Here is a 24,230-nt window from a genome sequence, read left to right as displayed (position 1 = left end):
GATGACAAAGGGCATGCATAAACATTTCTTAGCACACATTGGCGACATTTGGGGAAAATGTCCCTTTATAGAGCAGTTCTATAGCTATTTCTCAACTGGTCTTCATTGATCATCCCCATTTTATAGATGAGGGAACTGAGACAAAGAGAGGTTAAGTACCCTGCCCTGGGACACACAGCCAGGAAGAGTTTGAGCCGGGAGTGAACCTGAGCAGGTGGGAGCCGTCCTGCCTGCCCAAGAGAGATTCAGCCCCGTCCCAGCCACACGGCCGCTCGGCTCTGCAGCCAGCGTACAAGGTCCCATCTTGTCCCCACTTGGTGCCCTGAGCTCAGGAGCAATTTTCAGGAGTAGTTGAACTCTGTCTTCAGACTCCGGAGCTCAGGCTCTGCTCTGAGCTGCCCGGTTGGCCTCAGTGCTGAGCTAAAGGGCCGGGAGAGCCATCCCTGGGCCGAGGGTGCCCCTGGACAGGGACCAGACGTGGGCACCGCCCGTGGAGCCAGATCACTCAGGTTCAAATCCATGTGCTACCCCTTTCAGTTGCACGATCTTGGGCAAGTCACTTAACTGGTCTGTGCCTCAGTTTCCCCATCTGTGAAGTGTAAATGCAGTAGCTTCGGGTTTTAGAGAGAAATACACCACCTGTGAAGCCTGGGACCGGTGCCTGGTGTAGGTAAGAGGCTCACTCAGTCTTAGCTGTGATCCCGCCTTGGGCCGTGGCACCCCGACGCTTCTGTGGTTGGAACAGCTCTGGCCCTGCCCTCAGCCAGGCGGGTCCTGGCTCCGCATCTTTTCAGGGGGGTCTTCCCCGAGAGAGGCTGTTCTGTTATTTTCTTCCTCAGCACATCCTCTCCGTTTCCTTCGGGACACTTATCACAGCTGGTAAGTGTCTCATTTGGTGGTCTGTTTGATTTGTGTCTGTCTCTAAGCTCCAGAGGGTAGGGGTCTCATTGGTGTCTTTCACAGCTGAGTCCCCGGCGTTGGGACAAAATCAACCTTTGTGGGGTGAGTGAGCCTGGCAAGAGCCTGGGGAGGCCCTGCCCCGGGCCCAGGTCTGCAAGCTTCCTGGATGTCCTGGGAAAATGCTGCCGTTAGGATTGTCCTTTTCTCCCAAAAAAGCCCCTCTCATTCCTTTGGCTCCCAGCAGCGAGCATTTTGACCCCAGGGCTCATCTTCCCCTGAATGTCCCAGGGGCTGCTGTGCTCTGGGCTCAGAGCAGGGAGGGGCTCAGGGGCCTTGTGGATTTTCCGAGAAGATTGCTTGCCCCGTGAGGCCCAGCTCCTACAGACCCAGGTCCACACTCGGGGCCTCTGCTTGTTCTACATGATCTGGGGAGGGGTCCTGGAGGACAGAGTTTTCCCAGGCACTTTGATCTCCCCTGTCTGGAGCCTCCATTCTGGCAGATTCTGGCCTCGCAGGGCATGAGTGTTAGCGAAGGGGGGTTCCCGAGGCTGTTAAGATGAGCACCGTTTTCTCCAGCGTTTTTCTGGTGCTGAGGCAAGGTGCTGAGGAGTGAGGAAGCAACCTTTACTGTAGGCCTGCTGAGGCTGGCCCAGGACAGGGTGTGGCCAAGCCATGTCTCTAAGCTTCTGGAGGCTGGGCTGAGCTGGCTGGAGGGGTGGGTGTTATCCTCCCATTTTGAGAAGGGTGCTGAGGCTCAGAGAGGGTAAGTAACTTGCCCATGGTCACAGAGGGAGATAAGGAGGCAAAATTGTAACACAGGCCTGACACCAAGAGCCATCCTCCTGCACTCCCTGACCCCCAGGGCACCTGGAAACTCAGACAGAGACCCTGCTTCCTCGGGCCTTGAGGGCCATGGAGTAGGTGGTGTTGGCATTAGAAAGTGCACAGCACTCACTCTCAGGCCGGTGCTTCTGCTGGAAGCCTGCTGGTGGGTGAGAGTATTTGGGGTTTATGCAAAGGAGTTGGCTCCAAAGGCCTCCTTGGGGGCAAAGGCCAGGTCTTGTTGGCTGTCTTGTTTGAGAGGAAACGATCCCTGGGAGCAGAGGTCCGTGAGTGGGGAAACGCATGTCCCACCCAGTGGGACGGTGGAGGAAGGCAGAGAGGGACTGGAGGCTTTCTAGGTCAGTGCGCTCCTGGGCCTGGCTGTGCTTATTACTAAGCTGTTGATGAGGAACTCCTTGCAGAGTTGACTCTAAAAATAGATGTATAACAATTTCTGGGCACTGTTTAGAGTCGAGGCCCCAAGGGAGTCACAGAAGGCTTTCATGCTGACAGCACGCGGGGGACCTGCAGCTGCTAAAGCACACGCCGGCCTCACGGGTCTGGAGATGTTTAAGTGGGCGGCAGGGATTCTGGACGGTCACTGGGCATGCATGGCTTTGCTGAAAATATTTTCTCAGCTGCCATTGCCTGGAGCCAGAAAACTCTCAAGAGGCACCAGTGGTAACGTTGTGACTTAGTAATGCTGTGATGTGGTGACTCTGGAGGTTGTGACTCCCCTGAGTCAGACCTACAAGGTCTGGCAGGCCTGTGGGCTCGAGCCAGAAGGAAATCCTGGCTGCCGGCCAGTCTCGCTTTTTGTCTTGTTCCCCATCAGTGGCCAACCTGCCCAAGGACAGCTCACGTCGGTGGGCACCTGGCACTCCTTGTCCTCAGGGCCACCCTCCTTAATGCCTTGGACCGCCAGGGTCCTGGTGGGGCCAGTGTTTGGTCCTGCCTTGGCTTCTGCCTCCTGATTTTTCCGGGTGACCGTGTAGGAAGCAGACTGTTCTCCTGCTGATGATGGCCACCTCTCATCGGCATGCGGATGCGTTGCCTTTATGAAACCCCCGTGCCTTTGCTCTCTGACTTACCTGCTGGGGCGAGGCTGGCTGGGGGCTGCGGTGGAGGAAGGAGGGGGTAGGGGAGGAGATTGTGCAGCCCCTTGGTGCTGACCCCAGCGCCCTGGGCAAGGCACCTCCAGCGCTCCCACAGGTGTGGCCTCTGCTCCGAGCTCCTGACTTTTGAGTCCAGGCTTTGAAGCTGGTGAGCATTTTGGCATCTGCATTGCCTCTGGTCCAGGGCGAGCTTCCTCACCTTCCTTGGGCCACATCCTGTGGGGTCTCTGACTACCTCGAGGGATGCCCTAGAGGCTGCCTCAGTTTCCCCTTCCACCTGTTGGACTTTACAGTAGTGGCCACCCTCAGTGCCCTTGGGAGGTGAACTGTGATAAAGAACACTCAGTGCGGGGGGAGCGCTGATCCCGGCAGCCACCGGGCCTCGTGTCCTCACCTCAAGCTCAGACTGATGCCCTTTAACGATGTGTCTGTGATCTGAGATCAGCCTGAAGCCATGGAGGCCCAGATCGGGAGGGCTATGGGCATCCCCCGTGGCTTGGTGAGCCCTGTCTCTGGGCACATCTGCCACACAGAGCGTGGGGGTATTCCCGCGTCATTCCAGCTGGATTCGAAGACTCTTAATGAACCTCAAGTACTATTTAGCTACATTAATTCAGCGGTTGGTGCAGGGGTTGGTGAGCCCTGTACAACATGCATGTTTCTAACCTCAGTGGTGACCAGGGCTGGCATTTAACAGGCATCGATCATTTGGCAGTGCTGTGAGGGGTGTCGGGTTAGTACTGGCCTAAGTTCTCAGGTGAGGACATGGAGCTTCAGAGACCGCATGGCTTGCTGAGGTCTCCGAGCACGTGCTCCCTGCCGCCTTTCCAGGCTGCCTCCTTGGGAGGGCTTGTCACCTGGGGCGTGGAGTTTGGAGGCCCGGACAGCCCCTCCCCTGGACTTGGCTCTGTCTCAAAGCCTGCAGGGGGCAGGTGTGGGTTTTCCTTCCTGTTGCTCTGAATCCATTCACTGTGGGCCCCTTGGCCACAATGGCCTCAGTGGGGGGGACTGGACCATCCACACTGGGGAATGTGGTAGGGGTCAGGGGGTCATTCTGGGGTGGCCTCAGACCACACCCAGCACGGTCATGATGGGACCTTCATAGACACCCTCATGAGAGTTTTGGGCATCCTGGCGGCCCTGACGGCATCACTGCTCTGGGCTGGCTGCTGTGGCCTCAGCCTCCACCAGGTGTGACCCGAGGAGTGGGAGGCTTAGGAGAGCAGCTGTGGCCTGCAGCCTGCGTCTCCCTGGAAACCTGGCAGCCCTGGGAGGGCATTTACACTAGCGAGCCTAGAGAAACAGAAATGTTTTGAAAGTAAACAACTTGATGCAGAAAGCACACTTGGTCAAGACGTGGGAAAGTGGCAGGTCACAGCATAAAAATGTCTTGTTTGTAAGCTGTACAAGGACAGGGCAAGATGTAAACACAGCTCTGCAGACCCACCTTTGACCCTGAACTCCCATGAGAATTATCCGGCCTGCGGTCCCAGGGGAACAAAGATTCCTGATGGGAAAATGGGAAATGACACGGGCAGAGCATGTGTGTTTCATGCGGTCTCCAGGCCCTGGGATTGGGACGGCTTCAGAGGCCAAGGTCAGGTCTCAACCTAGCCACCATAGGACAAGTTACAGCCCGTCTCTGAGGCTCAGTTTCCTGATCTGAAGAATGGGGTGATAATTGTACCTTATAGGGTTGGCCCAAGGCTAGAGGTGAAGTTGCATGTAAAGTGTGTGCACAGTGCCGGCTCCGAGGGCCCCTGAATGTTGCTGTCACTGTCATTGTTTCCACCAGTCATGAGATCATTGCCATTTGGCATCCAGAGGTGATGTGTGAGGCAGGGGGACCCTGGGCCCATCATTCCACTGAGAAGCCACCCCAAGCCTTGTGCCGGCAAGTCTTGGTGCATGCCAGGGTATCCAGAACACAGGATGGTATCCGATGGAGGACCAGAAGGTCTTGGAGGCAGGAAGAGGTCCTTTTGTCTCTCTTGTTGCCCACAGCAGCCTGCCCAGTACTGGAGTAAGTGCTCAAGGACTGAGTGCTGGAGAGGGACTTCCCTGGTGGTCCAGTGGTTAAGATTCCACACTTCCACTGCAGGGGGTATGGGTTCGATCCCTGGTCGGGGAACTAAGATCCCTCATGCCACGTGGCCAAAAAATCAAAAAATCAAAAAATCTGTGTGCTGGAAAAATGAACAAATGTGGTGACAGATGCCCAGCAAACCCACGTGTGTCAATCGAGCCTTTTCACTGCCCTGGGATGTCATCGCCTCTCGTCTTCAGCCTGCTCCCATGACTCCAGCAGGCTTGCTTAGTAGGGAAGCTGCTGGCACACAGCTTTGCCAGCTCGCCACTTTCTGCATACCTCACATGCTATGAGACTCGGGGGGGAACTGAACCCCTTTAACAAAGAAGGGGTGTGTGGGCCTGTCTGAGTTAAAATAAGGAGGTTGTCTGCACAAGCCAGCCCAGCTGGGTGGAAGAACTCAACTATCCCCAGTGGTTGGAGCTGCTTGGTGTGGGGAAGGAGAGGCACAATGGCCCCTGGATGGGGGTGACACCGTCACAGTGACTGCTTTGGACTGCATTGTGTTCCCCCCAAATTCATATGTTGCATCCCTAACCCCCAGTGTGATGGTATTTGGAGATATCTTTGGATATCTTGCAGGGCATGAGGGTGGAGCCCTCAGGAATGGGATTAGTGCCCTTGTAAGAAAAGACACAAGAGAGATGACCTCTCTCTCTGTCATGTGAGGACACAGTGTGAAGGTGGCCATGTGCAAGCCAGGAAGAGGGCTCTCACCAGACACGGACCACACTGGAAGCTTGATCCTGGACTTCCAGCCTCTAGTACTGTAAGGGATAAATTTCTGTTGTTTAAGCCACCCAGTCTCTGGTATTTTGTTCAGCAGCCTGAGCTGACTAAGATAGTGACCCTCCAGGAGAGAATGGGAATGGCCTCTGCTCTGGTGCTGGGGGCTGGTAGAGTTGGTTTGACTGTGGGATCTGAGACATCGTCTTCCTCACCTCTCAGAGGGACAGAGGGCAGTGCCCTCCAAAAGACACTGGCCTGCCCTTCCTGCCAGGTGTCCGACTAGTCTGTAAGGGGCTCTTGGTGATTGTGTCCACAGCAGGAAGTCCTTAGTCAGGGCCAGGCAGGGCAGAGAACTTGGTGAGGGGCGCCCTGGGCCATGGCAGAGGAGTACCATGATGGTTGTGACAACTAGGACAAAGGCTCCAGGAAGTCTGAGATGCTGGATGGGGGGCAGCATCAGGAAGGAAAGTGTGGCCTGGGAGGGGAGGGGTCCAGCGGGGGAGGGGGCAGTACATGGATAGGGCCAACTGCGAAAGACCCCTGGACACGTGGTGGGAAGTATGGATCTGGGAGAAAGCTGCCTTCCTGTCAGTTAAACAGGGAGTTTAAACTGGAGAAGTAACAAAGCATATGCAAATAATTTGTTTTTTAAATTATTATTTTACTATGAGATATTTAGACATGAAAAAGAGCTGGGGAGAGGAATATGGGAATAGGTTAAGTTAAAATATGACAATGTACACTGTTGTTACCAACGTTCATCCATTTTTGGAATAAATGCTCCCTACATTGCTGGTAGCCTTTGGTTGATTTCCAGAGTTCTAAACAGTTTAATTCTGACAATTTCTGCCAGGGTCCTCATTGCCTTTATGGAGGAGGGGCTTTCAGACATCCTTATTCTCTCATTTTCACTGATGTTACCCTCTCATTTTTGTTTCTGTATGAAGAATTCCCTTTAACATTTCTTGTAGCGCAGATCTGCTGGTAATGCATAATGAATTGCCTCAGGTTTTGCATGTCTGAAATTTGCATGTGTTTATTTTACCTTCATTTTTTAAAAAAAGATTTTTGATGTGGACCATTTTTAAGGTCCTTATTAAATTTGTTACAATATTGCTTCTGTTTTTATGTTTTTTGTTTTGTGGCCACGAGGCATGTGGGATCTTAGCTCCCTGACCAGGGATCAAACCCACACCCCCTGCACTGGAAAGTGAAGTCTTAACCACTGGACTGCCAGGGAAGTCCCTGCCTTCATTTTTGAAAGATATTTCACTGGACATAGAATTCTAGGTTGACAACGCCCCCCTCCCCAGTATTTAAATATATTATTCCATTGTCTGCTGTCATTTTAATTTTTGTTCCTCTGTACATTATGTGTCTTTTTCTCTGATGGCTTTTAAGACTTTACTCACCTCTTCTCAATAATTTGATTATGTTTTTGTCTTTCTGTGGTTTTCTTTATATTTATCCTGTTTATTGAGCTTGGATCTGTGAGTTTATTTTTCATCAAATTTAGAAAAATTTCAGCCATTATTTCTTGAAATATTTTTTCTTCTCTCTGTCTGGGGCTCCAATTACATACATGTTGGACCACTCGATGTTATTTCACAATGTTTTATCTCTCTGTGCTTCACTTTAGATAATTTCTGTTATGTCTTTAAGGTTACTGGCCGTTTTTTCTGCAGTGTTTAATTGGTGTTACTCTCATTCAATTTATTTTTCACTTGCATTTTTTTGTCTCTGGAAGTTTGTTTCTTTTTTGTATCTTCCATTTTTCTTTTTATCATGTTCTTATTTTCCTTTTGAGTATTTGGAGTATATTTATAATAGTTTTTTAGAATCTTATTTAAAAATTAGTACACAATAAAACAAACTTTTGGTATATTTATATGAATTTGACACACATATAGATTTGTGTAACCCTCACTGCAGTCAGAATACAAAACAGTTCTATCACCCCCAAAATACTTCTTCATGCTACCCCTTTGTAGTGATTCCCCACTGCTACCTTAAGCCCCCGGAGACCACTTATCTGTACTCTGTCACTAATTTTGTAACAAAGTCTTTGTTAGAATTTTGTCTGTTTGAGAATGTCATATAAGCAGAATCATAGCGAATGTAACCTTTTAATATTGACTTCTTTCACAGTGTAATACCTTTATAATTCATCCAAATTATTGCGTGTATTTTTTAATTTTTAAAAAAATATTTTAAAAAAATTAAAAAAATTTTTTTTTTAAATAATTTTTTAAAAAATTTAAAAAAAAATTTTTTAAATTTTTAATTAAAAAAAATATCCTTGAGTACTATTCCATTATATGGATACACTAGAGTTTGTCTATTTACCTGTTGAAGAACATTTGGGTTGTTTCCAGTGTTTGGCTGTTACAGATAAAGACGCCATGAACATTCATGTACAGGTTTTTATGTGAACGTATGTTTCCATTTTTCTAGGGTATGTATATCTAAGAGTGAGATTGCTGGGATGGGTAGTGTATGTTTAACTTTAAACAAAACTGTTTTCAAAGTGTCTGTACCATTTTGTATTCCTATCAGAAACACATGAGACTTCTCGTTGCTGTACTCTTACTGGCATTTGGTATTGTCAATATTTTTTATTTTTGCCATTTTGATAGGTGTGTAGTAGTATCTCATCATGGTTTTAATTTGCATTTCCCTAACAGCCAATGATGCTAAACACCTTTGCATCTGAATATTTGCCTTCTGTATATCTTCTTTGGTGAAGTGACTGGTCGAGGTTCTGCCCATTTTTTATTTTGGTTTTCTTACTGTTGGATTTTGAGTTTTTGATATATTTTGGATAGAAGTTCTTTACTGGATATGAGATTTGCATATTACTCCTAGTCTGCAGCTTGTCTTTTTATTCTTTTACCTGTCTATGTTAAAGAGCAGAAGTTCTTAATTTTGATGAAGTCCAAGTTGTCATTATTTTCTTTTATGTATTTTGCATTTTGTGTCATGTCTAAAAACTCCTTACCTAATTCAGGTGATGAAACTTTTCTTCCATGTTTTCTTTAAAAAGTTTTGTGTTTTACATTTAGATCTATACTCCATTTTGTTTTGTTTTGTTTTTAATAAGGAGTATGTTTAGATCAGCTTAAGAAAAATTATTTTTTGCCCACGACGTCCAGTTGTTCCAGCACCATTTGCCAAAAGGACTATACTTTATCCATTGAATTGCCTTTGCACTATGTCAAAAGTCTATTGGCCATACTCATGAGAGTCTATTTCTAGATGCTCTATTCTGTTCCATTGATATATGTGTCTATCCCTTCACCAATATCATGCTGTCTTGATTAATGTAGCTTTTTAGAAAATCTAAAAATCAGGTAGTGTGACTCCTACGATTTTATTTTCTTTTTCAAAATTTTGGCTTTGCTAGTTTCTTGGTCTTTCTATTTAAAATGTAGAATCAGTTTGTCTATAACTACCAGCAAATCATGCTGGGATTTTGATTGGAATTGTGTTAAATCTGTAGATCTACGTAGGGAGAATTGACATCTTTGTGAGTTTTCCAATTCACAACCATGCCGTCTCTTGATTTATTTAGGGCTTCTTTGGCGTCTTACATCAGCTTTTATAGTTTCTAGCACACAGATTCTATCCATGCTCTGTTATATTTATGCGGCTGTGTGTGCTGAGTAGTCTAATAAGAAGCCTTCTGTGGGTATGATCCTTCCTTCCAAACAATCCAGGGCATAGCAGAGGGATCCCACACTCACTCGGGTTCTGTGTGCCCGACTCTGAGCCTGGAACTGGAAGGAACGGGGAACACCAGACGAGTGGGACTTGGTCCCTGTCCTTGAGGAGCTCAGATATTCAACCCCTGTGTCAGATCCTTATTTTATGAGTCATCAGAGTGATTGGTTTTATGGAACGTTGCTGTGGGTTGGCAGGACTCACCTCTCTCCGCTCCTGAGGGAATATCTAAACCATGGGAGGAAAGTGGCACTCCTCCTGTCACAGCTTATCGGTACGTTCAATTAACCACAGGCAACATTTGCCAACATGATTTCCAGACTGCGAGCACGAGGTGAAGTGTTCTGGAAAATTCTTGGCCACACGAGGCTCTTAACAGCTTGCCCTGGATGGCCCCAAATGGGAAGAGTCTGTCCCTTTGGGCTCTCCGACTGGTGAGGCCCTCCCGCCCACCATTCCTCACGTGGCCTCACTGGTTTGCGGGAGAAAATGCTGTTGCATCTCACCCCCCTGGGGTTGTCACCGTGCCCTTCCGGGCGGCCTAGACATCTGACGCTGCAACGCGGCCCCGCTCAAAGGTTTCCAGCCTGAATCCTGGGCAGAAGCAGCGCCCTGCCTTCCTGTGCCTGACCGTGAGTGAGGGACAGTTTCCTCATTGGCAAGGCTCTGCCTGTGTTCCTCCTAGCTGCTCAGCCCGGCTCGATGTATAAGGAGAGAGGAAAACAGTGCCCGTGGTAACCCCTGAAGGTTGGCCACCGTTTCGTCTCCAATTGAACCATTTCCAATAGTCTTTCAGCAGACTTGACTTAGTAGTTTTGGAATCTGTGGATTCCATCTGGGCAAAGTCAGAGAGCCCACAAGGGGCCCTGGGCGCTATGGAGTCATCCTTGCTGGCAGGCCCGGGCCGCTGTCTTTGGGTGTGGTGAGTGCGGAAAAGTGATGGGCTGTATCCACGAGTGGGAACGAGCCCTCCGTGGTGGAGAGGAGGGGTCGGTGGTGAGAGGACTCATGACGTAAGGGGGAGAGGGCCTCAACTGCACTCTGAGAGGCGAGTCCAGCCATCAGTGATGGGAAGGCGAGGACTGTGCCTGGTCCAGCCGAGGCCTCGCAGGCTGCAGACCCGCTCCCCACCAGTGCGTGACCCCTGCATCGTCTAAGCCTCATCTGCAAGCAGAGACCTGGTACCTGCCGGGGCTTCTGTTTGGGATCCAAACCAAATGTGAGAAGGAGTCCAGAGCTGGGGGTGCACACAGAGTGAAGGCTGACTCCACTGAAGGCTGATTCAGACAGAATCAGTTCAGACTTCTCATTTCAAGAACCAAAAAAGCCAGCTCAAACTGGTTTAAATGATGAGTGAGTGAGTGAGTGAAGGAAGGAATAAATGAATAAGGCCTGGGGGGCAGCAGGGCCGGCCTGTCCGGGCACCAGGCACATAGCCAACTCCCGTCGGAGGAGAGACCGGGCCCGAGCAAGGGCCAGCTTCAGCGGGGCCAGCGGTCATGGAAGGCTCCAGTTCTGTGGGGCGCTGGTCTGGAAGGTCTGGAAGCCCAGGAGTCAGGCTGAGGCCGGGCCCCACCCACTGCCAGGGCAGCTGGGACAGGAGAGAAGATCTGCTCTCAGATCTTCTGAGACCTGCCACTAAACACCTGCCACTCAGGTGTTTAGGGCTCACCTCTGGAGCAACGTGATCTGGGGTTTTGGGCGACACCGGTTCTTAGGAAGCGTTGATGAGCCCAACATTCATTCATTCACTTGATTCTTTTTATCTTTTCTCCCAGGCAGCAGATAGTCATGAAGGTGGCATGTCAGGGGCTGTGACAGGCCGACCACATCCCTGACTGGCCCTGTGGAGTTCGTAGCCCGGAGAGGGAAACAAAAACCAACAGGCTCTTCCCTCCCAGAGTGACAGGGGCAGCATGGGGGGCGCGAAATGCAAGGAGCTGAGAGAGAGAAGGGAGGGGCATCTGTCCCTGTCTGGCGGTGGTCAGAGAGGGCTGCCTGGAAGAAGTGATACCCAGGCTGAGATCTGAAAGGCCTATGGCAAAGAGCAATGTGAAGTAGGAGGGGAGGGGTGTCCGAGGTAGCGGGAGTGGCTTCTGCCAGGCCTAGAGGCAGGGGAGCATAGGCGAGGCTCTCGACAGGCAGCGAGGAGCCCGGTGTCTTGCTGTGCTTTGGGTCCTGGCCCTCGTCCCCAGCCCAGGTGATGGAATTCTGTCCCTCCTCTCTCCATGGTCCTGGCTGCTACAGTCTCCCTCCTGGTGCCCATGGCCTCGGGCCTGGGGGAGGCTCTGCTGTGGGGCTTGGGGCATCAGAACACGGGACCAAGGGGGGCCCTGACTCTGGGACTGAAATCCCTGGTGTGTCCTGGAGGCCGCCTCGGCCCGAGCATCTGCAGCCTCTGGACAGGGCCCGGTCTTGCAGAGCCTGGAAAAAACACGGCACGTTTAGAAGGATGAAGGCAGGTTTCTGGGGTTTACATTTGAGGACCCAGAGATGACAGCTGTCCTGCCTTAATTCCAGGACAGCAGAGGGAGAGGGGCGATTCCAGCCGGGCATGCACGTGGGTGCGGCTGGGGCAGGGGCCTCTCAGTGGCCGGCCCCGCCTGCCAGCAACTTGGGTGCAGAGGAAGAGCGACGGGGTTACTTCCCTCCTGACACTCGGCTGAGCACCTCGGTGCAGATGAGAGAGGGCGATGCGTCAAACAGTCACAAGCTGCACGGCCCGGGAGGGGGTGCGAGCGTGGCAGGCGTCCTGCCCACGGCTCCTGCCAGCCTCGCAGCCGCGCTGGCTGAGGATCAAACAGCGCAGACGTGGCCCGGGAAGCAGAGGGGTGGGCAGGCGCCTTCTCGACGCGCGCGGCCCCCCAAACCTGAAAGCGAGCTCCGGGAGTACCAGAAACTGACCACAAATGAACATTTCTCCGTGATGAGCGGCCTTGTGCCCGGGAGGTAAGAAGGTTCTCATGAACGCAGGTCCTTTTCCAAGCAGGAAGGAGTGGTTTTTACATTTTTGCCCTCTTCCGCATCTCTCTGAAGCTTAAGGCCTGCTGCGTGCCAGGCAGGGGGAGGAGGTGTCAATGTCTGTTTGACCGTCTACAGCATTTAGGGAGCTGCCAGCAGGAAGGACGGGGACTTGGTGATGCCTGCTGATGCTGGGCTTCCTGCTGGGCCAGCTCAGAGGGTCCTGTTCTCGTCAGCCGTGCAGCCCATGCATCTCCCCAGGGCACCTCCGTGGCCAGGCGTGTGGCTGGCCTTTGGCAACGCGAGCTCAGATTTGCTTTCTTTTGCTACGGCGCTTCTCAGTGCTCCTCCTTGAGCCTGTCTGCTGCACCAGCCCGAAGAGGGAGGATTTGACAGGGGAGGTGACAGGGCTGCGTCTGCAGGTTGGGCGCTGGGAGACTGTACACGTGGAGGGGCCACTGGCAATAAATCTTGGATGGAGTCAGCAGTGGACTGTCTTGGCAGGCAGCACTGGGTGAAAGGAGGCTGGGCAAGGAGACCAGGAGCAGATCTCAGCCCAGGCTCTGCAGTATTTGTATTGAGAACTGTTTAGGCGGAGCTCCTTTAAAAGGATGTGGAGGGAGTTGGCGTCATCTGGCGGATACCACAGGGCTCTACCGGCAAGAGGTCAGGGGAGGGAGGTCATGAGGTGTGAGCAGGGCACCGGCTCTCTGATCTTCTTTAGGCCGGAGCTGGGAGGTCAGAGGGCATCTCAGGGACGCCCTGGGGAGATGCATGCAGTCTTGGTGTGAGTGCAGATCTGACCTCTCCGCTTATTAACTGGGCAAGTGGCCCAGGTGACTTGAGACTGGGTTTCCCCATTGCAGGATTGTGTAAGGTAAACAATAACATTGCCTCCTGTGTGCCAGGCCCTTTGCACATCACATCTCATCTCATGCGATCATCGAGTTCATTAGCTCCCCGAGCCCAGAGACCAGGAATCTGGACCGAGTCTGTCTGGCTCTTTCCCCGGCACCGTGTGGCTCTCGTGTGTGTGACCACACCCAGCTCTGCACTTTACATGCAGTAGGTGCCCGGAGATGTTAGCAGGACCCATCGCCCTCTTTCCCTCCCCGAAGCCTCTCTTTCCTCCACCCTCTGTGTACGCTCAGTACAGCACACACCTGTCTCGGCCTCACCTGTGTGCAAGGCTGGGCTCCCTTCCCGCAGGGCAGCCCCGTTCTGGGAAGCTGCTCCCCACGCCCCTGGCTGCAGCCCCCCAGGGTGTGGCCACGTGGTGAGCTCGTGCTAACAGAATGTGAGTGGAAGTGACACGGGTCAGTAGCTGACGGGGTTAACAGATGGGCGTGCTGGGGGCGGGGAAGGGAGTCTTTTTTTTTAAACATCTTTATTGGAGTAAAATTGCTTTACAATGGTGTGTTAGTTTCTGCTTTACAACAAAGTGAATCAGCTATACATATACACATGTTCCCATATCTCCTCCCTCTTGCGTCTCCCTCCCACCCTCCCTATCCTACCCCTCTAGGTGGTCACAAAGCACTGCGCTGATCTCCCTGTGCTATGCGGCTGCTTCCCACTAGCTATCTGTTTAGCCCCAAAGCATTGTTGCCAACCTTACCCCTCACAGAGAAATTAACCTCTGGAAAACATAGGCAGAACACTCTACGACATAAATCACAGCAAGACCCTTTTTGACCCACCTCCTAGCAAACTGGAAATAAAAACAAAAATAAACAGATGGGACCTAATGAAACTTAAAAGCTTTTACACAGCAAAGGAAACCATAAACAAGATGAAAAGACAACCCTCAGAATGGGAGAAAATATTTGCAAATGAAGCAACTGACAAAGGATTGATCTCCAGAATTTACAAGCAGCTCATGCAGCTCAATATCAGAAAAACAAACCACCTGATCCAGACCTGGGCGGGGAGTCTTTTGATGGCCGCTGTTAGTTCTGCACGATGAAGAAGTTCTCGAGAGCTACGGTGCGACAGTGTGCATACAGCTGCCCGCCCCAGACTGTGCACTTGAAAATGGCTTAAGAGGGTGCATTTTATTCTGTGTATTTTCACCACAATAAGAACAAACCCCTCAAACCGGATGTGCTATCTCTAGAGAGAGGACTCTGAGGGTGGATGGAGCCCGGGTCCCTGAAGGAGCCTGTGGAAGGCCACCGGGCCAGGAACATCGACATAGGATGTGAGTGAGTGAGACGTTAATTGTTCCTTTGTTAGGTCACCAAGATTCTGGGCTTATCTGTGATAGCAGCTAGCATTGCCTCAACTAATCAAGGGGGCTTCAGAGATAAAGACCGAAGGCCTCCCTTCCCTCTGGAGTTCACAGGATAGGAGGAGATGGCAAACATAAAGGCTGAAACACAAGGTGGGTGAGCACCTTCAGAGCACAGGCAAGGACACGGGGGAGCCAGAGGCAGGGAGGACTCCTCGGGATCAGAGAAGAATTCAGGGAGGACGTGTCCGGGAAGAGGACATTGCAGAGGCGGTAAAGGAGAAGACAGGCCACTTGGGAAGGGACCCCACTCTGAGCAAGGACCTGAGAGCCGAAGTCCATGCGAAGTGTCCGAGGACATGGGGGCGTGAGTGGCGGGGCCGGGCCGGGCAAGACTGAAGAGTGTGGGCTTGGTTTTGGAGGCAGTGGGAGCCACAGAAGGCTAATGAGGGAGAGCATGACAGATACACTGTGCTTCAGGCAGGCCCCTCCAGCCACCATGCAGGGATGCCTGGAGCAGGAGATGTTAGATGTGAGAGACGAGGAGGAGGCTGGGGGATGGAGGGGAGAAGTTCAGGAGGGTGGAATCCCAGAACCTGAGACAAAGAGGGGCAGTGGTGGAGGGGAGCAGTGGTGCGGGGAAGCCTCCCTCCCTTCGTGCAGGCTGTGCCCTGGATGTGGGGGGAGGCACCTTTCGTGGAGATGGGGAGCCCAGGGAAGGAACAGCGGGCTGTTGGGTGAGACGGTCCCAGTTTGTTGACCCCAAGGTGGACAATGGCCCTTCCCATGCTGAGAATCAGCCCCCAGACTCTGCCCTTCTCTTTGAAGGGTCTGGAGCCTGTCACTGCCAGGGGTACCAGAGGGCCCCCCAGAATGCCTGTGACAGCCCCACCCCCACGTCTGCTGTCCCATGGGTACCAGGCAGATGCTTCCTGGAGCGGATGATGGTTTGGGTCAGGGCGACTGCAGCCTGAATGTGCAGGACCATGAGGTAAAGCAAAGTGATGCCGTGAACACATGTACTCAGAGAACTTATATAGTTCTTGCGTTGCCTTGAAAAATAATCTATAGGATTTGCTTTGCTTTGTGGCATTTATGAGAAATCTACCTTGCAAATGGGTTTCAAAAATAACCTCTCTCACAGCTCTGCGTCATGTTCACCTGTGGGGATGGGATGTGGAAGTGTGTGCGTGGCCTGGAGGTCTGGGCCTGGGACCAGCTTGGGTCACAGCGGGAGGGACATGGCAGGACTTGGAGGTGTCTGCTGTGCCAGGGGCTTAGGCCTGGAGGGTCAAAAGCCAGGGGAGACAGGCACCTTTAGTGGGTGGAGGGGCTCCTCCGGCACAGACAACCCTCAGCGCCAGATGTGCCCCCGGCAGGGCTCCGTCGTTGTCCCCTGACCCTGTCGCCCGGGGCCTCCTTGTTCACCAGTAACCATGGGGACTTCCTTTCCAGCATTCCCGTGGGGACGCTGGCCATCGCCCACAGCCTCAGCTGGAGAGATGGGAAGTGGAGTCTGCCTGTCCTCCCAGCGAGCATAGGGCAGGAGAGGTGATGGACAAGGCTCTCAGACTGAAAGAACCGTTTCAGACTGAGACCGGCTTCCTCCCCCTGTGCCCTCTGGCTGGGGCAGCGGCCCCCATCTGCCCGAACAGGAAGTCAACCCAACCCTCCGTCCTCCCCCACGCCCACATCCACTCGGTCACGTGGCCTGCTGATGCCAACCCGGAAACGTTCCCTGAGCCTGTTCCGTCCTCTCCTTCCCCCCAGCAGCTCTCCCCTGGGCGATGGAAATCTCTGAACTGGTCACCCGTGTCCAGTCTCTCCTTCCTCCACCATCTCCAGGAGGATGGTCCTGAAACCCATCTGCATGCCTGGTCATCACACTGATGCTTAAAGAATTCCCTCAACCCCTTAATGTCTACAAGACGAATTTTAACGTTCCCACTTTATTCGTGGAATGTTGCACCTTTGTGGTGTCCCAGGCCCATGTGCAACTCCATGTGTCTTCACATGTCACTCTTTCTGCCAGGAATGCCTTCACCTCTCCCTCTCTCTTTGTCTGGGAGGGTGAATCAACTGGCCTGGCAATGGTTAGGGCAGCAACGCCAGAGTAGATGGCACCTTTGCGTGAGTGACACGGTGGCATGCCATTTGGTAAGGGGTTTGATAGGTGAGTGTGTGTTTGTGTGGGATGTGTACCCCTTGGCATGCCCAGCCTGGCTCCTGGGAGTGTCCTGCGGCAGGACAATCTTCCTCCTGCGCCCAGTCTGGGCTGCGGCCCCTGGAAAGTGCATCATTCCTCCTTGGATGTCTAACCTGCAAGCTGGGCCCACGCCCGGGCTCTGGCCCGCTGCGGAACGTCTAGTCACACCAGCAGCACCGCCCTTCAAGAGCCTTTGAGAAATGCGAACGTAAGCGCAACTTTATGGACCTGCTGGGCTGGCAGGTGCGGGAATCTGAGCGATTGCAATTTGCACAGGTTGACCCTCAGACAAGCATGGCACCAATTATTTCGTGGTGAGCAGCTGTACCAGTCTTTTGTAGCATAATAACGGGGAGTTTGGGGAGCAAGCCTCTGAGAAGGCTTTGGCTGGGGAGCTTTTTCAGCTGGCTCTGTCCTTCCAGCCGCTGTCACTCAGTGGGCACGAAGAGACCTCAGCCAGCTTCCTGGGGCCTGATGACAGCCAAGCTGCAACTCTTCCGGTGGCACCATGATGCTCCATGCCAGGCACCTGGCCTCATCTCATCCTCCCCGCAGCACTAAGAGGTAGATGCTTTTATCCCTTATGGAAGATGGGGACCTTAGTGGTTAGCAAGGGTCCTCCCAGGGGCTCGTGGCAGAGCTGGAATTAAACCTGGGTGTGTCTGACTCCCAAACTCTTGCCCTTCTGCCACTGTGTCTGTCCCTGAGGAGTCAGGGGTGAATGCCTTTTGAACGTAGCTCCTTGCCTGTCTCTCCCACCTCATCCCCAGCCACCGCTCTCAGACACCCTGTGTTCTAGGTACATTGAGCTTACGTCCGGGGAGTGCAGAGGAGCACAAAGTCTGTGTCTTTTATGTCACATGGACAGCCAACGCGTGCTAGAGGCTGTCTCTGTGTCAGAACGTGGCAGACCACAAAAAATGGCCATGGATGGGCTTCCCTGGTGGCGCAGTGGTTGAGAGTCCGCCTGCCGATGCAGGGGACGCGGGTTCGTGCCCCGGTCCGGGAGGATCCCACATGCCGCGGAGCGGCTGGGCCCGTGAGCCATGGCCGCTGAGCCTGCGCGTCCGGAGCCTGTGCTCCTCTCAACAGTGAGAGGCCCGTGTACCGCAAAAACAAAAAACAGCAACAACAACAAAAAAAAAAAAACCCACGTACCGCAAAAAAAAAAAAAAAAAAAAAAAAAAAAAAAATGGCCATGGTTCTTTCCCTCCCCAGATTCACACCTCCTTGCCATGTTACTTTGGGAGCTCTCTCATTCTTTTTTTTTTTTTTTTAAGTTACTGCATTATTTTATTTATTTTATTTATTTTGTTTTTTAATTTTTGTTTTTTTATTGATGTATAGTTGATTTACAAAGTTGTGCCACTCTCTGCTGTACAGCAAAGTGACTCAGTTATACACATATAGACATTCTTTTTTGTATTCTTTTCCATGATGGTTTATCACAGGATATTGAGTATAGTTCCCTGTGTTCTACATTAGGACTGTGTTGTTTACCCATCCTATATATACTAGTTTGCATCTACCAACCCCAAACTCCCAGTCCATCCCTCTCCCTCCTCCCCCACCCCTTGGCAACCTCAAGTCTGTTCCCTATGTCTATGAGTCTGTTTCTGTTTTGTAGATAAGTCCATTTGTGTCATATTTTAGATTCCACATATAAGTGATATCATATGGTATTTGTCTTTCTCTTTCTGACTTACTTCACTGAGTATGATAATCTGTAGTTTCATCCATGTTGCTGCAGATGGCATTATTTCACACTTTTTTATGGCTGAATAGTATTCCATTGTGTATATGTACCACATCTTCTTTATCCATTCATCTGTTGATGGACATTTAGGTTGTTTCTATGTTTTGGCTATTGTGAACAGTGCTGCTATGAACATAAGGGTGCATGTATCTTTTTGAATTATCATTTTGTCCAGGTTCACATCCTATTCTTATGTATCGCCAAAGGGTCTGCTTCCCCAGAGGACTGAAAATACAATTAAATCCCCAATTATACCTCACTTTTACAGTGTGGTCTTCAACAATACAGTTTCAGGAGCCTGCATACTGTTTTCCATAGTGGCTGTACCAACTTAACATTCCCACCAACAGTGTAGGGGGGTTCCCTTTTCTTTACACCTCCTCCAGCATTTGTTATTTGTAGACTTTTTAATGATGGCCATTCTGACTGGTGGGACGCGGTACCTTGTAGTTTTGATTTGCATTTCTCTAATAATTAGTGATGTTGAGCATCTTTTCCTGTGCCTACTGGCCATCTGTATGTCTTCTTTGGAGAAATGTTTATTAACTCTTCTGCCCATTTTTCGACTGGGTTGTTTGTTTTTTTGTTATTGAATTGTATGAGCTATTTGTATATTTTGGAGATTAAGTCCTTGTCTGTCACGTTATTTGCAAATATTTTCTCCCATTCCGTAGGTTGTCGTTTCGTTTTTTTTATGGTTTCCTTTGCTGTGAAAAAGCTTGTAAGTTTGATTAGGTCCCATTTGTTTATTTTTGTTTTTATTTCTATTGCCTTGGGAGACTGACATAAGAAAACATTGGTACGATTTATGTCAGAGAATGTTTTGCCTATGCTCTCTTCTAGGAGTTTTATGTCTTATGTTTAAGTCTTTAAGCCATTTTGAGTTTATTTTTGTGCATGGTGTGAGGGTGTGTTCTAACTTCATTGATTTACATGTAGCTGTGCAACTTTCCCAGCACCACATGTAAAGAGACTGTCTTTTTTCCATTTTATATTCTTGCCTCCTTTGTTGAAGATTAATTGACTGTAGGTGTGTGGGTTTATTTTTGGGCTCTCTGTTCTGTTTCATTGATCTGTATGCCTATTTTTGTACCAATACCACAATGTTTTGATTTTTTTTTTTAAGGTCTCAGCTCAAGTTTAATAAAACTACAAAAGACCAAAAGTGATACCCTACTACTATACACATCAGTTTGCCTGCTCCATAATACAGCTCAGGCCATTTCCTCCAGAGGAAGAAAGGCTGGCTTCCCCAACCCCTGCAGGAAAGGCCTGTCCAGTCCCACACCACATCTTGGCTGAGTGCAAGGTCTTGTGTTTTAAGCATGACAATAGTACAGAAGAGGTTTTGCTCTCATGGCCACCTACTGCAGCCTGGCCCTAAAATGGCCCAGTGCTCACTTCTGCTTAGGGAAATATTCTTGGCTCTTCTGGACATCAGGCTTGATGGTATCACTGCCAGGCTTCCAGCCAGCTGGGCACACTTCCCCATGTTTGTCAGTAAACTGGAAGGCCTGAACTAGTCTCAGGGTTTCATCCACAGAACGGCCAACAGGAAGGTCATTTATGGTGATCTGTCGAAGGATACCTGTATCATCAATAATAAAAAGGCCCCTGAATGAGATGCCTTCATCGGCCTTTAAGACCCCATAGTCTGGGCTTCCCTGGTGGTGCAGTGGTTAAGAATCCGCCTGCCAAAGCAAGGGACACGGGTTCGAGCCCTGGCCCGGGAAGGTCCCACATGCTGCGGAGCAACTAAGTCCATGTGCCACAACTACTGAGCCTGAGCTCTAGAGCCCACAAGCCACAACTACTGAGCCCACGTGCCACACCTACTGAAGCCTGTGTGCCTAGAGCCCGTGCTCTCAACAAGAGAAGCCACGACAATGAGAAGCCTGTGCACCGCAACAAAGAGTAGCCCCTGTTCACCGCAACTAGATAAAGCCTGCGCACAGCAGTGAAGACCCAACACAGCCATAAATAAATAAATAAATAAATTTATTTTTAAAAAAAGACCCCATATTTCGGAGCAATGGTGTGCTTGGGGTCTGATATCAAGGGAATTTTCATGGGTCCCAGTCCTTCTTGTTTCTTGGGTGTGTTGATCCATGCCAGGTGACATGAGTGAGAATCCACAGAAGCACCAATCACTTGGAAGTTGAGTTTCTTAAATTCTTCTGCCCTATCACTGAAAGCAATGATCTCTGTGGGGCACACAAAGGTGAAGTCAAGAGGGTAAAAGAAGAGCACAACATATTTTCCTTTGTAGTCAGATAGGCTGATATCTTTGAACTGACCATCTGGCATTACAGCAGTTGCTTTGAACTGGGAGGCACGGTGCCCAATTTTGGCATTTCCTGAAGACATATTGCTATCAGCATTTCTCACAGACAAACCGCAGAGGACAGTCAGGAAGGAGACACACCACTGTTTTGATTTCTGTAGCTTTGTAGTATTGTCTGAAGTCTGGGAGATTTATGCCTCCTGCTTTGTTTGTTTTTTCTCAGGCTTGCTCTAGCACTTCTGGGTCTTTTATGGTTCCGTGTAAATTTTTGAATTATTTGTTCTAGTTCTGTGAAAAATGTCATGAGTAATTTGATAGGGATCACATTAAATCTGTAGATTGATTGGGTAGTATTGCCATTTTAACAATATTAATTCTTCCAATCCAAGAGCATGGGATATCTTTCCATTTCTTTGAATCCTCTTTTAGTTCCTTTATTAACGTTTTATAATTCTCAGTGTATAAGTCTTTCACTTCCTTGGTCAGGTTTATTCCTAGGTATTAAAAAAAATTTTTGTGGTGCGATTTTAAAAGGTATTGTTTTTACATTCCCTTTCTGATATTTCATTGTTAGTGTAAAGGATGCAACCAATTTCTGAATGTTAATCTTGTATCCTGCTACTTTGCTGAATTAATTTATTAGATCTAGTAGCTTTTGTGTGGAGTCCTTAGGGTTTTCTATACATAGTATCCTGTTATATGCATTTAGTGACAATTTTACCTCTTCCCTTCCAGTTTGGATACCTTTTATTTCTTTTTCTTGTCTGATTGCTGAGGCTAGGACTTCCAATACTATGTTGAAGAGAAGTGGTGAGAGTGGGCATCCTTGTCTTGTTCCAGATTTTAGTGGGGAGCCTTTCATTCTTACTCTAAACTTGGCCATGAACTTGCTTTGGCTGATGTAACATCTGCAAACGTGCTGCAGGTAGAAACTTGAGGAGCCTACACAGTGGGCTGGTCCTCTCTTGCTGCTCCTGGAACCCTGCCTCCTTGTGAAGCATAGGCCAGCCTCCTGGATGATGAGAGTCTTATGGCCCAGTTACATCTGCTGCCTGGTTGACATTCAGCCAACTGCCAGACATGTAGGTGAGGCATTTTAGATCCTCAGCCACCAGCCGACCACAATCTGAGCACAGACACACGAGTGAGCCCAGGACAGGTTGGCTGATACTGCCCAAAGCACTAGAACTGACCACTGACCCACAGAATTGTGAGCTAAATAAATGTGGGTTTATTTTTTAATTAAAAAAATTTATATATTTTATTTATTTTTGGCTGCATTGGGTCTTCATTGCTGCGTGCGGGCTTTCTCTAGTTGCGGTGAGCGGGGGCTACTCTTCGTTGCGGTGTGTGGGCTTCTCATTGCGGTGACTAGTTGCGTAGCACGGGCTCTAGGCACGCAGGCTTCAGTAGTTGTGGCATGTGGGCTTAGTAGTTGTGGCTCCTGGGCTCTAGAGTGCAGGCTTGGTAGCTGTGGCACACAGACTTTTTTTTTTTTTTTTAACATCTTTATTGGAGTTTAGTTGCTTTACAATGATGTGTTAGTTTCTGCTTTATAACAAAGTGAATCAGTTATACGTATACATATGTTCCCATATCTCTTCCTTCTTGCGTCTCCCTCCCTCCCACCCTTCCTATCCCAGCCCTCTAGGTGGTCACAAAGCACCGAGCTGATCTCCCTGTGCTATGCGGCTGCTTCCCACTAGCTATCTATTTTACGTTTGGTAGTGTATATATGTCCATGCCACTCTCTCACTTTGTCACAGCTTACCCTTCCCCCTCCCCATATCCTCAAGTCCATTCTCTAGTAGGTCTGTGTCTTTATTCCCGTCTTACCCCTAGGTTCTTCATGACTTTTTTTTTTCTTAGATACCATATATATGTGCTAGCATACGGTATTTGTCTTTCTCTTTCTGACTGACTTCACTCAGTATGACAGACTCTAGGTCCATCCACCTCATTACAAATAACTCAATTTCGTTTCTTTTTATGGCTGAATAATATTCCATTGTATATATGTGCCACATCTTCTTTATTCATTCATCCGATGATGGACACTTAGGTTGCTTCCATCTCCTGCACACGGCTTTGTTGCTCCGCGGCATGTGGGGTCTTCCTGGACCAGGGCTGGAACCCGTGTCCCCTGCATTGGCAGGCGGATTATTTTTTTTTTTTTTTTTTTTTTTTTTGTGGTACACGGGCCTCTCACTGTTGTGGCCTCTCCCATTACGGAGCACAGGCTCCGGACCCACAGGCTCAGCGGCCATGGCTCACGGGCCCAGCCGCTCCGCGGCATGTGGGATCTTCCCGGACCGGGGCACGAACCCGTGTCCCTTGCATCAGCAGGTGGATTCTCAACCACTGTGCCACCAGGGAAGCCCTGGCAGGCGGATTCTTAACCACTGTGCCACCAGGGAAGCCCCATGTGTGTTGTTTTAAACCACTGAATTTGGAGTGTTTTGTTATGCAGCAAGAGCTAACCGATACAAGATATTATGTTTTAGTTACTATTGCTTATAACAAACCGCCTCAAACTTAAATGCTTAAAACAACCATTTTATCTTGCTTATGGATGTGAGTTAGGGATTTGGACAGGGCATGGCAGGAATGACACGTCTCTGCTCTCTGATATCTGGGGCCTCAACTGGAAAGACTCAAGGGCTAATGATCTGGAGTATTAAAAGATGGGGGCTGGAATCATCTGGAGGTGTCTTCACTCACTTCTGGTAGTTGATATTGTCTGTTAGCTGGCATCTCAGCAGGGGCTGTCCATTGGAGCAGCCACGTGTGGCCTCCCCACATGGCCTGAGCTTCCCCACAGCACGGTGGCTTCCAGGTAGCTGGGCTTTAATGGAGGCCCAAGGTGCCAAGGGGAGTATACCAGCTAACAAAGGGGAAGGGAAATGCTTTGTATGGCCTTGCCTCAGAATTTACTCAGCATCACTTCTGCTGCCTTCTATTGGTCACAGGCCAGTCACAAGCTCTCTGCTCCCCTCAGATTCAAGAGAAGGGAATTAGACTCCATCTTGATGGGAGAGTGGCAAGTTTTAGAGGAGCATATGGAGCAGGAAACGCATTGTGGTCACTTTAGGATAATATAATCTGCCACCCATCATCTCACCCAATTCTTTTTTTTTTTTTTTTTAATCTCACCCAATTCTTACGACAACCCAGTGAGGTAGGTACTATCATTATCCCCCTTTTTCAGATGAAAAAACCAAGGCTCAGATGGTTGGTGATGTGCTCAAGGGCCCGTGGTCAGGAACGTTGGAGCTGAGTCTAACCACTGCCCTCTACTGCCTTTCCTGGGCTGTCTTTTGGGACTGGATCTAGTGTCTCAGTCGACTTTTCACTCCTCTCTCTCAGCTTTGTGTTTTGTCTCCACTTGAATGGGTACATCTAACAAGGAGCTGCGCTT

At 50.0% G+C, this 24,230-nt stretch overlaps 1 protein-coding gene across 1 annotated transcript; it reads right to left on the bottom strand.

Moving 5' to 3' along the window:
• Positions 1–19,841: 19,841 nt before the first annotated feature.
• On the bottom strand, positions 19,842–20,895 carry LOC112064227 (peroxiredoxin-1-like). The gene is made up of 2 exons (XM_024121501.3): positions 20,545–20,895; positions 19,842–20,192 (listed from the first exon to the last, which is right to left on the bottom strand). The coding sequence occupies exons 1-2, from the start codon at positions 20,893–20,895 to the stop codon at positions 19,926–19,928; spliced, it is 618 nt and encodes a 205-aa protein (XP_023977269.1). The 3' UTR covers positions 19,842–19,925.
• Between the last annotated feature and the right edge of the window lie 3,335 nt (positions 20,896–24,230).

The sequence above is a fragment of the Physeter macrocephalus genome, chromosome 20 (genome assembly GCF_002837175.3).
Source record: "Physeter macrocephalus isolate SW-GA chromosome 20, ASM283717v5, whole genome shotgun sequence".
In the NCBI taxonomy this organism is placed as follows: domain Eukaryota; kingdom Metazoa; phylum Chordata; class Mammalia; order Artiodactyla; family Physeteridae; genus Physeter; species Physeter macrocephalus.
This window is presented reverse-complemented; position numbering and strand designations above follow the sequence as displayed.

Excerpts from the sequence above, each read along its gene's own strand:
- LOC112064227 (XM_024121501.3), bottom strand. The coding sequence starts at position 20,895 with ATGTCTTCAGGAAATGCCAAAATTGGGCACCGTGCCTCCCAGTTCAAA. Across the intron at positions 20,193-20,544 it reads CCATTGCTCCGAAATATGGG|GGAAGCCCAGACTATGGGGT; the intron begins GTCTTTTTTTAA and ends CTGCACCACCAG.